At 37.4% G+C, this 14,873-nt stretch overlaps 1 protein-coding gene across 10 annotated transcripts in view; it reads left to right on the top strand.

The window, feature by feature from the left end:
* Positions 1-14,873, top strand: part of GPCPD1 (glycerophosphocholine phosphodiesterase 1) — a 43,384-nt gene that overhangs the window by 20,883 nt on the left and 7,628 nt on the right. For all 10 annotated transcript variants that reach the window (XM_014892622.2, XM_088160903.1, XM_088160900.1 and 7 more), the window contains 14 exons: positions 1,139-1,180; positions 2,329-2,452; positions 4,907-5,150; positions 6,201-6,363; positions 6,455-6,587; positions 6,800-6,854; positions 8,386-8,478; positions 9,520-9,597; positions 10,449-10,488; positions 11,203-11,264; positions 12,036-12,101; positions 12,941-13,077; positions 13,841-13,976; positions 14,298-14,458. In XM_014892622.2, the coding sequence (XP_014748108.1) occupies positions 1,139-1,180; positions 2,329-2,452; positions 4,907-5,150; positions 6,201-6,363; positions 6,455-6,587; positions 6,800-6,854; positions 8,386-8,478; positions 9,520-9,597; positions 10,449-10,488; positions 11,203-11,264; positions 12,036-12,101; positions 12,941-13,077; positions 13,841-13,976; positions 14,298-14,458 (1,534 nt within the window). The remainder of the gene's footprint in view (positions 1-1,138; positions 1,181-2,328; positions 2,453-4,906; positions 5,151-6,200; positions 6,364-6,454; positions 6,588-6,799; positions 6,855-8,385; positions 8,479-9,519; positions 9,598-10,448; positions 10,489-11,202; positions 11,265-12,035; positions 12,102-12,940; positions 13,078-13,840; positions 13,977-14,297; positions 14,459-14,873) is intronic.

Below are 14,873 nucleotides of genomic sequence, written 5' to 3'. Positions count from 1 at the left end.
GCACATGAAAAAATATTATTTTCTCCACACTTAGAAGTTCACATTTGTTAAGAAACTTTCTAATTTGAAAAAATGTCTTTTAGGAAGAAGGTAGTATCAAAGAAACTGTTGGTCATTAATAGTACCATGATCATGTTCTGTTCTCCCCTTTTTTTTTTTTTTTTTTTTAATTTCAGTTGAATGAGTAGGGTTTCTATTCCTGTAAGAAGGTTATTTCTGTATTTGTCAGTAACTGGTAAGAGAAGCAGCCTATCCTCTGTTAGAGCCTAGACTTTCTCTAAATTTAGATTACCTCATTCCAAACAGTTGGGATTTTTTTTTCCCCAAGTAGTACTCATAAGCAGTTTTAAGAAAATGCAGCTAACACAGTACGTTAGCACTGGGTCATTTTGATCCTAAATTGTTGCCTGTGGTTATTGAGAAATTAGGTTAGGAGCCAAATGATTCTTAGTGGGGAAAAAAGGATTAACTACTGTAGAGGCAAAATTATGTGAAGTGTTATGTTTTGAGAAATACAGGTTTTTTTTAGATTATCACAGTTCTGTTAATGCTGGTGAATTTACTTAGTGCCTTAAGATTTCAGTTCTTAAAGCTTTGGAAAGAGTAAGCATAAAATTAAGTGTGAACTGAGCATTTTCAATATTTCATGCTAGGCTGGTTTCTGTCATGTGGGCAGAATAAACATTTTAACTGACTAACTCTATTTAAAAGCTTTTAATGTGCAGCAGGACAACTTTCTTACATGTTTGCAAGAAAATTTAATGTCTTTGACATTACTTTGACAAGTAAAGCATCTTAGATATTAGTGGGATGTAGTTATCAGCAAAATACTACAGCAAGCCAGAAAATAGTGCAACCTTTTTATTCTCAGTTTAGATTACTTGAAGTGAAATGTGGTATTTTGTGTGTTGGTTGTTTTTTTTTAATGCAGAAACTGAGAAAAAGCATGAATTGAGATCATTCTTTATAGAAGGTTGCAAAAAACATGCTGCTTTTGTCTATTTCAGTTTTCCTGTCTTTTTTTAGATACACTTTTTAGAAGTGAAGTGGAAAAGTAGAATTAATATAACTTGGCAGTGATTTTAAAATGTGAATGGTAATTACTTTTTCCATTCTTTACCAATCCTTTTAATTCTAGAAAACGGAATTACTGTCGACGATGGAGAGTTTGGAATCTGTAGTAAGTGAGATATGTTAACCTTTATTCTTTACCATGAACTTAATTTAAACAAGGTTAAGTCTTGTAATTGAAAAATGTTTGAGATTATAGGTTTTGAGAAGAATTGCCTATGATAGTTTTCTCTGCTTTTACTGATATTTTTGTATCCACATTTGTGAGTTCACACTGTTATCCCTTCTAATGTTAATAAAAGACTGCTAAGAAGAGTTGAAGTGTTGTCACTCTGATGGTCTAAAAGGTTGAAATTTGGGAACTTTAAATCATGAGCATGCATTTTTTGAAAATACAGAATAGTTTAGCTTTCTCTTAATACCAAGCCTTAGAAAAACTCCTCATGCCTGGCAAAACATAACCACTCACACTGAATGTACTCCTTCTGCCTCTTCAGTTGGAGATGCAGCTGCTAAAAGGTTCTTGTAAGCCCCCATCTCATGTTTTTGTGTGCACAAATGTCTCACTTCTGGCAGTTCTGATTCACCTCTCACTTAATGTTCAATCCTCTGAGACTGAAAGTAACTTCATCATACCTCATAAATCTTGTCTTCAAGCTTTTCCATTTTTCCCTCATATCCTCATCAAATGATGGGTTTTGCTCTTTAGGAACTCTTCAAAACTGTGGGGTTTGCTTCAGCACCCAGCTTGCAGCTTGTGTTTCTGGTCCTCTTGCTTGTAGGCTTCTCTTGTTTTAATGTTCAGGGTGAGGATTCTCCATGCTTTTCATCAGAACTGTTGCTGTACCCTGTCCTGCAGACTTGCACTGATTGAGGAGCTAATGGACACATCTGTATCTCATCAGGAACAGGGAGCTTCTAATTGCTTATGAACCTTCAGAGTTCCTGTCAGTATTACTCCAGGTGTTGAGAGATCTCAGGACAAGGGAATGTTACTCAGTGCTGTCCTGCAGGTAGTTTACACATGATCACTGTTCCTGTTTAATCACTGCAGTTGTCTGCTGGCTTTTAAGGTATCTGTTGGCTGTTCTGAGTAGTTCAGAAAGGCTGGGAAAGGGCTGCACCCAACTTCTTGCATTACTGTAGATCAAGGCTGGTGATAAGGATTATCTAGAAGATGATGGCAAGAGGAACTGCCTAGATCTCCCTAAAATAAGTTACTAAAATGTCTTCTCCTTTCTGTTTGGCTTTTGATAGATGGTATTAAAACTGTGGATTCTGGGTGGCTGACATGTCAGACAGAAATAAGGCTACGTCTGCATTATTCTGAGAAACCCCCTGTACTGATATCTAAGAAGAAATTTAAAACATCAAGGTTTAGGTAAGAACCTGCTTATCTCAGTATGCAATTTACCTCGTGTTAATTGTCAATACTGGTGATATTTTACTTAATTAATGTAGCCTTTAAATTAATTTTGGGTTGCTAATAGCCCAATTTCCAGGTGTTAAAGCACAAATACTTACTCTAAACTTGTCTTGGTGTTTCTTGCTTTTTGGCTGAAACTGTAGTGTTCTTAGGTTCTTACTTAAATCAGTTTGGTGCTTTTCTCTGCAGAGTTGCCTCAAAAAGCAGGCATTACTGTAATTCCACAGTTAATTGTCAGAAATGAGTATCTTAGCCCTGGTGTTTAGAGGACTGCACTGTTGCATGCAGTGGATAAGGATTTGGCTGGGTGGTTGCTCTGGGTGTTGCGGTCAGCAGCTTGATGTCCAAGTGAAAACCAAGGATGAGAGTGTCCCTCAGGGGTTGGTAATGTTGGTGACATGGAAAATAGGATGGAGTGTCCCCTCAGTAGTTGGCTGATGACAGCAGCTTGAGGGGTGCAGTCAGACTGGAGGGAAGGGATGCCATCCGGGAGAGGAGCTTAGGAGGTTCAAATCTCACAAAGTTCAGCAAGGCCAAGTGCAAGGTACTGCACTTGAGTTGGAGCAATCCCAAGTACAGGCAGGGTGGAGAATGGGTTGAGAGCAGCCTTGAGGAGAAGGACTTAGAAGTGTTGGTAGTGAGAAGCTCCATGTGACCCAGCATTGCTGACTTGTAGCCCAGAAGGCTAAGTGCATTGTGAGCTGCAGCAGCAGTGTGGCCAGCAGGGAGGGGGAAGGAATTCTGGCCCCCTGCTCTGCACTGGTGAGACCCGACCTGGAGAACCACATCCAGCTCCGGGGCCCCCAAGATAAGAAGTACATGGAGCTGTTAAAGTGAGTCCAGAGGAGACCTCGAAGGTGCTCAGGGGGGATGTAACTCTTTTGCTGTGGACATAGGATGAGAAATTCTGTCTTCTTCAGCCTAGAGAAAAGAAGACTCTGGGGAGACCGTTGTAGCAGTCCCTAAGGAGAGCTGAAGAGGGACTTTGAGTAAGGGCTTGGAGTGACAGGACAAGGGAGAACTGCTTTAACCTGAAAGAGGACAGGGTTAGATTACATATGAGGAAGGTATTCTTCAGTGTGTGGGTAGTGAGGCACAGGCACAGACTGTACAGTGCTCAAAGCAAAGTTGAAAGGGGCTTGGAGGAAAGTGGTCAAGTGGGTGTCCCTGTCTGTGGTAGAGGGGTTAGAACTAGATGATCTTTAAGATCCTTTCCAAACCAAACCATTCCACGGATCTGTTATACTTGATTTATTTCTTTTTTTCCAGTTTTGATTCCCTCCCACCAATTCCAGATTTGCTGATGAGGGAAGGGTTTATTTTATATGACTCTCTTCTGTGAGATTTAATACTTATATTGTGTTCTCTACAGCTTTGCCTTTTTTCCTTGCATGTTAGAGCAGGTAGAGAGAGCGATTTCTGAAGCCAGCTTCATGTCTAAATTAAATGGTTGAAATAAAACTTGATAAGCTAGATGCATTCACTAAATCCTCTGTGCTAAAATGTTGGATCTGTCCAGTAGTTTCTGTGACTGTCACTCACTCTGGCAGTGTCCTTTTTCAAGTTTCTGGAGTACCTGTGTTGTGACTTGTTTTCTTTTTTTTAATGAGGATACATTTCAGTGTGGACTTGGTGTAATAGATTTCTGTGATTGTAATTATTTCTTTGAGATATGACTTCACTTTTACTGGTGACTTGGCATCTGTAAATGATAATCCTGTATCTCATCAGCTGTGTCTGTGATGCAGGAAGGGATTTGGTTTACTCATATATACTTACATTACTGACATAACTCATTTTGTCTGGAAGGTTTGTTCTGGATGATAAAGGACTCTGAGTCTTATAGAGAGGCTTATGCTTCTCTGTCCAGGATTTTTCGGAAATCCGTTAAGTTTAAATGCTCATTTAGGATTTTTCAAGGGACTTTATTACTTCAGCCTATATTATTTATGTCTATCAGAGTATACTTATCTGCCTTATCAAAGAGATGTATCAGCAGTCACCAATGTTCAAGTCTTGATCTTGATGATGACTGCTGTTTTCAGTGCTTTTCATTAGCCTGTTGGCATTATGGGTGTCAATCTGTACGGGAAGGCTGTCTGTTTGGCAGCCCAAATAGTCTGGTGGAGTACTGCTTCTCAGACCACTAGTAGAGTTTTCATATTTACCCAGGTTCAGCTTCTAGCAGTGAATTGAGCACTGAAATCTGACTGTAAAAGGATTTATACAATGGCTGCAAACTCTTGCTCATGTGAGGATCTGCTGTATCCAGTGCTGTTCTGTGAATGGTGGAGTTGAAAAGAATTCTTGTATTGTATGAGCACCTGCTCAAGCTTCTTCCTAAATCTTTATCATTCACAAAGGCACTGCAGTGATTTAACCGTTTGTTTTCTGTTTCTGGTTGAGTAGAGTAAAATTGACCCTAGAAGGCCTAGAGAAGGACGATGACGAAGAAGGCCAAGAGAAGACGTCCCCTACTGTCCCTCAGAAAATGGCAAACACAGTGGAGTTCTCCTTAATCAGTAATGATGACTACAAATGTCGGCACTCTCAGCCAGACTGCGGCTATGCTTTGCAGCCAGACCGATGGATAGAATACACAATACAAACCATGGAGCCTGATAACTTGGAATTAATATTTGATTTTTTTGAGGTATGTCTCTTTACCCCTAGCAACTCCAGTCTGCATTTTGGAGCTCAAGTCAATTATTGGCAAGATTCGCTGTTGAAACAGAGCTACTGCCTGATGTTCTTGATCTTTTGGATTTGTTTACACAAGTATGAGACTAGTGACTCCCATCACATTTATTGAAAAGTTTTTGAGTCTTCTTGATGTAACACAGGAAGTTTTTCAGTTCTGCTTATTTAGAAGTCAGTACAAATTAGACTTGAATATGTTTGTGTACAATATTGCATACTGTTAGGTTGGCTTGATATTAATCCTTTATCAGAGGTAAGTTATGCTTCTCCTGCTTCAACCTGTACAATGTGTATATGAACTGGTTTTATCACAGATTATTGAATCTCAATTTTTATATTATAAGGAAAAGAGATTTCTCTGAACTAACTCATGCAGATTTAAACTGGATTCTCACTACTGTGTCTGTTATTTTGCAACAAACACTACTGTGTTTGTTATTTTTCCCTGAAAGATGTTAATATTTGAAGTTCTTTTTAAAAGAAAGTAACTTACAAATAATAAGGTTTTTTAAACATTCTCTTTTTGGTCTGAAAATGCCTTCAAGATACTTACAGTCATAATTGTCAAGTGTCTACATAGTTCCTGGCCTTGACTATGGTCAAGTGCCCATTCTGTATATTAGTTCTTCCCTGCAAATGCATACTAAGTTTTTTAGCATTTTAAGCATAAATATTATTCCAGTTAATCTTTGTTCTAAACAGGACTTGGGCATTTTAGAAGACAGACTATTCCATGTATGCTATTTTTATCTGAAAAGCTTATCAGATGTAAGGGGTGTCAAAGAAAACCACGAGTTTTATAGATTTCTGTCAAAATTGTAATTTTCCTGATAGTAATTCTTAACTCACTGTTAGATTAAAGAATTGTAGCTGAAATGAGTGTTCTGTGTAACACTCAAGAAACTTGTGTTGTGTCCTGAGGAGCAAGTCAGAAGAGTTTGTTTAGAATTCTCACTCACATCTAACAGTATGGGTTTTGGGTTTTTGTTTGGTCTGTTTTTAGGAAGATTTAGGTGAGAAGGTAGTACAAGATGATGTGCTCCCAGGTCACGTAGGCTCTGCCTGCCTCCTGTCATCCACAATTGCAGAGCTTGGAAAGAGTGCTGGAATTCTTACACTTGCTATTATGAGCAGAAATCCAAGGAAGACAATTGGAAAAGTTAGAGGTACAGTTCATACCAAGAACAGATGCAGATATCTTTCCTCAAACCCATCTGCTGTTTACTGACATGTGAAGCATTGCTATTTTTCTTGCAGTGGACTACATAATTATCAAACCAATCCAGGGATACACTTGTGATATGCAGGCTTCATACGCAAAATACTGGAAACCAAGAACAACTCTGGATGTTGGACACAGGGGAGCGGGGAATTCTACAACAACAGCTAAGTAAGTTTGTTTGCATTTTACACTGGGGAAATTGTTTTGTGTCAATGACATAAGTTGAGGAAGTAGACAGTTTAAAAAGCTCCAACTCAGTCGTTCACTTCAGTATGAAATTGTGAGTATTCTCTAAAACAAAAATTTCTGATTTGTATTTGTTGTTTCAATTCTGTGCTATACTGCATCTAACAAACTGTTTTTCTTGGCTGTTGTTTCAGGCTTGCTAAAGTTCAAGAGAACACCATTGCATCCCTGCGGAGCGCTGCTAGTCATGTATGTACACACATTTTCATACACACAGAACTTGTTTAGTGCAACCTAGGTTGGCTTATATGCTTGATTTGTGTGATTGAATATGGTGAATGGTAATTGCATTGATGTAAATTTGATAAAATCACTGGGGATGTCGCCTGAATTATGGGAAGTTAATAGTAGGTTAGACTCATTCTCAAGTCTCTTTAAAAATATCAAAGCTTATATTTAGCGTATTCTGGTGATATTGTAATGCAGGGAGAATTTTAATCTCAACCCTGTACATACAATTTGAACAAATGAATAAAATTTTGGCACTGCTTGAGTCTGTCAGCATCCTCTCAGGTGGCAAAGATCTTGCTCAGGGACTGCTGTGTACTGAAGCTTTCTGACTGAAAATGTGACTTGGGAGCTGAGCTGGTAGAATAAACCAATCTTTGTTTTGGTGCTTGCTGCAGTGAAGACTTGAAATCCTAAGACAGAACTTCCAGCTTGGGAGATAGTGGCTCCATGTGCCAAAATTCTTTGATGAAGGTGGTCACTTTTATTTCTTCTAGTAATCTTAATCACTGAATAAAGCCATGGCTACTAAATTACTGTTTTGAGCTGTAATTCTTAGTCCCTGCGTGGACACTACAGGTTTATAGACAGATTTTAGAATACTCACAAGAGATATACATTGAGACAGAAATTTGCTGTGAAGTCATCAGCAGCATCACCAGAGAAATACTTCCATCTATTTGCAGATCGAAAAGGCTGAAAGCCACCACTCTGAAAATATTTCTGCTGAGAAAAGGGCTGAAAAATGTCCTATCTTCTCTCTGTGCTGGTTGAAAAAGTGGGTGTCAGGGTGATAATTTGATGAATGGTATTCTTGGAGGCCTTCAAAGGAATGATTTGCAGTCAGTCAATATAAGTAAAAAAGCCCCAAGCCTTTTACTGTGTTTCTCTTTCTTTCTGGCACTCTCTCTTTTTCAAAAGACTGTAATTAGAGCTTTTGGATCTTTCTTCCTTTTTTAAAGCCTAAAATCACTTACAGATGAAAAAGGCGGGAAAATGCTGGATGCAGCTGTTTCTGCTCTTGACAGATTGTAGCACACTGCTACTGTGTTGTTCATTAGTGACTTCATAAATTTGTTCCTACATGGAGTATCTCCCTAAAGCCTTGGCTTGCCTCTTGGTGTGGTACTGGGGAGGAGGGAGGAAGATGCCTCAAAGTCATCTGTGTTTTAAGACACTTGTGTCTAAAAATATCATCTTAGTCTTTCTCTGTAATCAGGTTCACAAGACTTGAATCTTACTAGAAGATTTACAAGATTAAGCAAGATAGATACATATATATGTCTGTATTATGGTAATTAAGATAATTTGCCGTATAATTTTTTTCATCATTAATAATCTATTGCTAAGCATGGTTTTACTGGTAACAGCCAGTTGTATTCAACTCCTCCTTGATATCCAGGACCTGTGAATTGTTGACAGTACTTAGATGAAGTTCTGTAGTCCTTTAATGGGCTTTTGTTTTGTTCTGTATGTTTTTAATTTTCTGTAGGGAGCAGCATATGTGGAATTTGATGTACATCTTTCTAAAGATCATGTGCCTATAGTATACCACGATCTCACATGTTGCATGGCCATGAAAAAGGTAAAGAAGATAATATCTATATTTTTTGTATATGTATGCCGATTCTAGAAATGTAAAATGTCAAGCTCTCATAGAAATAGTTTTGGAGACTCAAGGGATGCAATGGGAATAAATATGCAGCATTATTTTGTTCACAGAGCAGGGAAGTTGAGTTTTTTCCTTTTGATGTCGTAGCATCAGCATTTCAGATGCATGGCTTGGCACTCTCCAAGCCCTCATTGTAGTTACTATTTAGCTTCTTTCTAACTTAAGAGTTGGAAGAAAAAAGTAGACAACTCTGTCTGTGGGGCTCTCAGTCAGGCCTGAATGTTTACATTCTGTTCTGGCCATCTTCCCTCCTAGTTCTGGGATGAATCCAGAGAGAGATTGCAAAGCACTCTTCTTTGTCTTCTTGGCACTGAGTCTCGTGTCTTCAAAATGCCACAGCCATTGCAGTCTTGCATTTCATAAGGAGCTTAGTTATGAACAGCTGTGGAAATTGAACTTTGAGGGGAATGAATATTGTCTATCTTTACTCAGTATTGTCTTGCTCAGTAAAAATTTCTTAGTGAAGAGAGGAAATGAGAAATGGACAGAATTTTTTTGGTCTTTATTTTGGAAGTGGTCTGTGTGTGTGTTTTACCCCAGGACATCTATCTTTTTTTAATTAGTTTCTGAGACATTGGATAAACAGCAGAAAACTGAACTGCCTTGGAATATTTTTTACTGCATTTCTTTACTCGCAAACATCTTTCCAGAATACACTAACCAATCAAGTTTTTTCAGAATAATTATGCTAACATTTTGAGGAGAAAAAACTTTAAAGCCTCTGACTTGCATGAAAGAACAAATACTGGTTTTTTTTCCAAATCGACACCTGTTTTATGCTTTTAAGTGCCTGTATTGTCTAGTGAAAACGGATCATCCTAATCATAAGATAACACTTGTATCTTTATCAATAAAATAGGAAACATTAATTGCAATAATGCTGCTGTATAGAAAGTGTGTAGGGTTTTTTGTTGTTTTCAGTGATGCGTAATTATGTGTTGGTTCTCTCCAAAGAAACTGGATACAGAGCCTTTGGAACTGTTTGAGATTGCAGTCAAAGAACTCACGTTTGATCAGCTGCAGTTATTAAAGGTATTGTTACCTTGGCTAGTACAATGTGCTGTGTGTAGAATTTCAAATTGTGTATGAAGCTTGGAGGTTTTGGGAGTAACTGTGGGTAGCTGGGGAGAGTACAGGTTTAAAACTTGTACAAGCAGAGCAATTAGGCAATTCCAAGAAAAATATTTTTTTCATTTTTACAGCTTGTATAAATGTAATTAATTTTATCCTCTAGAAATATGGTATCTAATATTCATATGTTAAAGGGACTATGTTGAACTGCTCTACCGTCCAAACAGAAGTGCCCTATCTAGATAAAAAAAGTCAGGGATGAGTGGGCTACTGAAGGTAGCTGCCCTCAGTCATCCCTGCTGAGATATCTGCCCTCAGTCAAGGAAACAATCTGATTGGTCCAAGAACCATATGATTCTTTTTACTTAGTGTTACTTGGTCTGCTCCTTTTTGTGGAAAGACAATTTGAATGGAGCAAGGGAGTCTGGCCTGATTCTAGCTCAGTATGTGTGATGTAATATAAAACAGGTCAGCCTTCTGCACTGGATTGAAACACAGAGAAGGGATTAATGTTCAGACTTCTTCACATCTTGATCTTGATTATAGTTTGTATGGATTTACCCTTAACATGATTTCTGAATTTTCAGTGAGCATGTTTTCAGTTTGGTTTTGAGCTTTTCTTGAAATCTTTAAAACAAAGTTGGAAAGAAAATTGTGATGTGTGCAGGTATGTCTTTCATTCTTTCACAAATTACTGAAACTGTGTATGTAATAGAATTCTAAACTTTAAAACTATTTACAAGCAAAATTAGTTACCTTTTACATGTAGGAACATGTGGATGGAGTGTTAATGTTGTTCTTACGCTCTTCAGCTGGCTCACGTGACGGCCCTGAAAGTAAAAGATCACAATGGTATGTACTAATTTGGAAGAGTGTTGGGATTGATCTATTATCATGTTATATAACAAGTTCTGTGGTTGCTTGTTGTAATCATATTTGTCCTGAAGAATTTCTAAATGCTTATGTAGTTAATTTCATGCATGCTGTAGAGTTCTTTACTGGGAAGGAAGTATCTGAACAGAAATCACTCCCTTGGGAAGTAGGGACGGAATGGTAGGCAAATATATAGATCAAGATATATTTCTGAATAATCGTAACAAAATTGCGCTAATGTTTCCATCTTATGCTTCTCCAGCTGTACCTTCAGCTCTTCAGAATTGCTGACAAGAACTTTGGTAACTGGTGTAGGATGTCTTACCAGTGCTGTTAATTTTTGGCCTTAATTATCCCCTTTGTAGGGACAGCACATTATCTCACACATCCCACCTGTAGAAGAAAAGATACTAAAAAAAAAAGCCAAAGATGTAATTCACTAAGTGAAGTGGTAAGGAATGGGAAAAGCCATTCTGATATATATTGTGGCAAGGTTTTAAATTCAAAACCAGGAATTGCCAACACCATAATGGGAGTATGTCAGTGTCAGAGGAGAAAGTGTCGGTAATCAAAAGGGAGACCTGATTTCATTGTTCACTCCTAAAGGCCTTATGATTTTGAGCCAGTCTTTTCTTGCTGGCATTACTGGGACTATGCTTCTGTTTTAATTCAGTATTTTGTATTTCTTTCTAGCATCTTTTAAAGAGGAAGAGAACTCTGCTTTTGAGATGCAGCCATTTCCTTCTCTGCAAAGAGTAAGTGGTGAATATGGAGCAACATGACTGGGGAGCGTGAAAACCTGTATTTTATTTTTAGCTTTGCACACATAGCAAGGGATATTGATTTTTGGGTTTAGGCCTCTGGTATCAATGCTGGAACTGAGAACAGGGGTTTTGTTGTTGGACACTGGAGGGTTTTCAGTGCTTACAAGTAACAGTCTGTGTGTATTTCAGGCTTCAATTCACGAGCCCTAGCTGTGTAGCTCAGGGTGCACTCAGTTTTACAGCTGGTTAACACGTGGGCATTGCTTGTTAATGCATTGACAGTTTTATTTCTGTTTTGAAAGAAGCCACACCTGGCCTTTGGCAGTTCCTCACAGTGTCTTGGCCATCTCTCAGAGCCAGACACTGAGAAGTGTTGAGTGAATTTCCAGTGTGTTTCCATTTAGGAACTTAAGATGCTTTTTGCATTCAAAAGAATTTTCTGGAGAAAGAAAAAAAAAACCACTTTTTTTCTTTACAAGTACAAATGGGACATTTCTCACATGTATTAAGGTGAATTGACTCACATTTGTATCTTGTCAAAATCTTGTTATTAAGATTTTATCCACTTGTATGCATTCTTTAAGTTTGAGTAGAAACCGGTTTATATGTGTGTTGTATAAAATGTTAAAAACCTAGGTCTTTTAATTATAGTGTTAGACAACATTAGCATTAAATTCCAATGTATTCTCCCAACAATTATCTTCATAGTGCTTTCTTGTCTTCCTTTGCTATGGGGTCTCTTCATACTAAAATTTTTTTCAGGTCCTAGAGTCTGTTTCTAAAGATGTTGGGTTCAACATAGAAATAAAATGGATCTCCCAACAAAGGGTAAGTAAATATAGGCGTGATTTACTTTGTTTCTTTGAAATTCTCATGGCTTGTAATGTAATTTGATGTGACAATTTATGAGCCGCAAAAGCATAATTTTTGTGTGTTTTTATACTTTCTTTTTTTTTTTTAATAATGCATTATTTTTAAACTGGGAGTATAGTAGCACCACTCCAAAAAATGAACAGACTTATTCTTAAAATGATAAAATGTATTTATAGAATTGAGTCATAATGCAGCTCAGACTGCTTTTGGTAGGAGACTCTTTTTAAAGTCAACAGATCACAACAGGGCAGGCAGGAAAGTCCTGAGAAATTCAAGCTCTCCTGGCCCAGTGCAGAAGCAGCTACAACATGGTGCAGTAATGCAAGCAGTTGCTTACTTCTAGTCAGCAGGGTTGCAGATTCAGCTGGATTGTGCAGCACTCAGTCCAGAGGGAAATGGTTGTAAAGGCTGGAATTGGAATCCTGGAGTGGGGGAAGAAAGCTAAGGAGAGTGGTAGGTGGAAGTCAATATGCTAAAAATAACAGGGAGTGGCTTCTTCGGGGAATTTCTTAGTGTTTATGAAGCCATAATAGGCTTCCTGGGAATGCATTTCTTGGATAGGGAGACAGAATTTTTCAGTGAATTTTATTGCTGTGAGAATTCAGCTGCACCTCTCAGGCTGTCAGTCCTGGAGAGTTGTAACCAGCACTTAACAGACTGAAGTATTGATTCTGTGTTAAGACTGGCCAGCTGAATTCTTACTTTGCTCAGATTGTCTGAGAGACTATTGCTGGTTAAAATAATTTTAGTAAGCATTAATTTAAGTGACTCAAACTTGTACTTTCTTTTTCTAGGATGGACAATGGGATGGCAACTTGTCAACTTACTTTGATATGAACCTTTTTCTAGATATTATTCTGAAAACTGTTCTGATGAATGCTGGAGAAAGAAGAATTGTGTTTTCTTCTTTTCATGCAGATATTTGTACAATGTGAGTTAAGAAGAGAGAAATAATGTACTTTGTTTTTGAAATTAATTGTTATTTGGTAAAATTGACTTCATAGTTAAAAATATACACCAGGAAATAAGTAACAGGTATTTTGCTTAGATATAAAATTTGGTCGCCAAAATAGTTGGGAACTGAAATGAGACCACTTTGCCATCTGAAATGAGCCAAAAATAAAATAGGAGAACAAAGTCATAGTGGATATTTTTATCAAATGCCTTTTTGGATGCTTCACTCTTCCTTAGCGCAACAAAAAAGGTCAGGGTTTCTTCTGGTGTCCCAAAGTCTTTTTCAGCCATACTTAAGGGGTATGCAAGCCTAACTTAGAAACAAATCATCTTGTTTCAGTATCCAGTTTGAAAAATGCCTTAGTAAGGCTAGGAACATTAAGAAATTCCTATTGTGGATCTTTGTGATCATCCATGAATCTGTGCATTTAAGAAGAAAATTACAGAATTAAATGGCCTTCGGAGATTATATATGAACATTTTGAGGATGCGGGGATGAGTTCAATATCAAGTCTAGCTTCCCTTAACATGTGTGTTAATCTCCAGTAATGGCAAAAGAACTCATTTGAGCAGTTTGTCACACAATTTAATTCTAAACTCTGGGACCATCTCCTTGCACCAGCTAGGAACTAGAAGAACATGCAGGAAAGAGAAGAATTCCCCTCAAATCAGTGAGATAAATTTTTTATTTTTTCGATTTTATTTTTTCATTTTCTACTTGTGAACTTTTTTCCTGACAGGATCCGACATAAGCAAAACAAGTATCCTGTGTTATTTCTCACCCAAGGGGAATCTAAACTCTATCCAGAGCTTATGGATCTCAGATCTCGCACAACTCCAATTGCCATTAACTTTGCACAGTTTGAAAACTTGCTGGTAAGCTGACTAGTTAAAATCAAACTAAATTATTACTGCTTGTTTTAAATCTATCATTTTTTACATTAATGCTTTAAACTACAACTATAACCTCACAAAAGAAATACACTAAGATTGGGTAACTGCCAAAAAAAGTTCACAGTTTCAAATGCTTTTTTAATACAGTGTTTTGAAAATAGCACCATAAATAAACTCTAATTGTATTAAATAATTTTTTTGTTATTATGGATAACATGGTAAGAAGCTGCTAGTGTCAAAAGAGTAAAAAAAGCTGATGTGTTTCAGAAACATGGATTTTAATTGAAGTCTTTTGTATTTCAGGGAATTAATGTGCATTCTGAAGATCTGCTGAGGAATCCGGCATTTGTTACACGGGCCATATCCAAAGGCTTGGTTATTTTTTCGTGGGGTGATGATGCAAATGACCCAGATAACAGGAGGAAGTTGAAAGAATATGGTGTTCACGGGTTGATATATGATAGGTACTTAGTTGTGAGTTTTTAAAATAATAATCATAATCACCACCATCATCAAGCTTAGAAACTGTTGTAAATTGATTCTAGTGAAATTTCATTTTGCTTCTTGCTTGACTGGGTACAGAAAGTACAAGAATGCCATAAACCCAGATCAAGAGAAAGTCTAACACCAGTTCCCACTCTTTCAGCTGTATATATGAAGCAAAATAACTTTTGTTTTTCCTGAGATTAATGTAAATGCAATTTGATTCTTTAAAGAACTAGTGCATGGCATACATGTTTAAGATGCTACTAATATTCATGATAGTAATTTTTAAGTTATGTACATGATATGGTGAGGAAAACGTTATTTAATTGTTTGACTGGAAGTTTCAGCATTCTGCATTAAGCTGTGGAAATAGTTAACACAATGTTCTGTTGT

The sequence above is a fragment of the Sturnus vulgaris genome, chromosome 3, assembly GCF_052056855.1.
Source record: "Sturnus vulgaris isolate bStuVul1 chromosome 3, bStuVul1.hap1, whole genome shotgun sequence".
Classification (NCBI taxonomy): Eukaryota; Metazoa; Chordata; class Aves; order Passeriformes; family Sturnidae; genus Sturnus; species Sturnus vulgaris.
The sequence above is the reverse complement of the archived record's forward strand: the minus strand, read 5'-3'. Positions and strand labels throughout refer to the sequence as shown.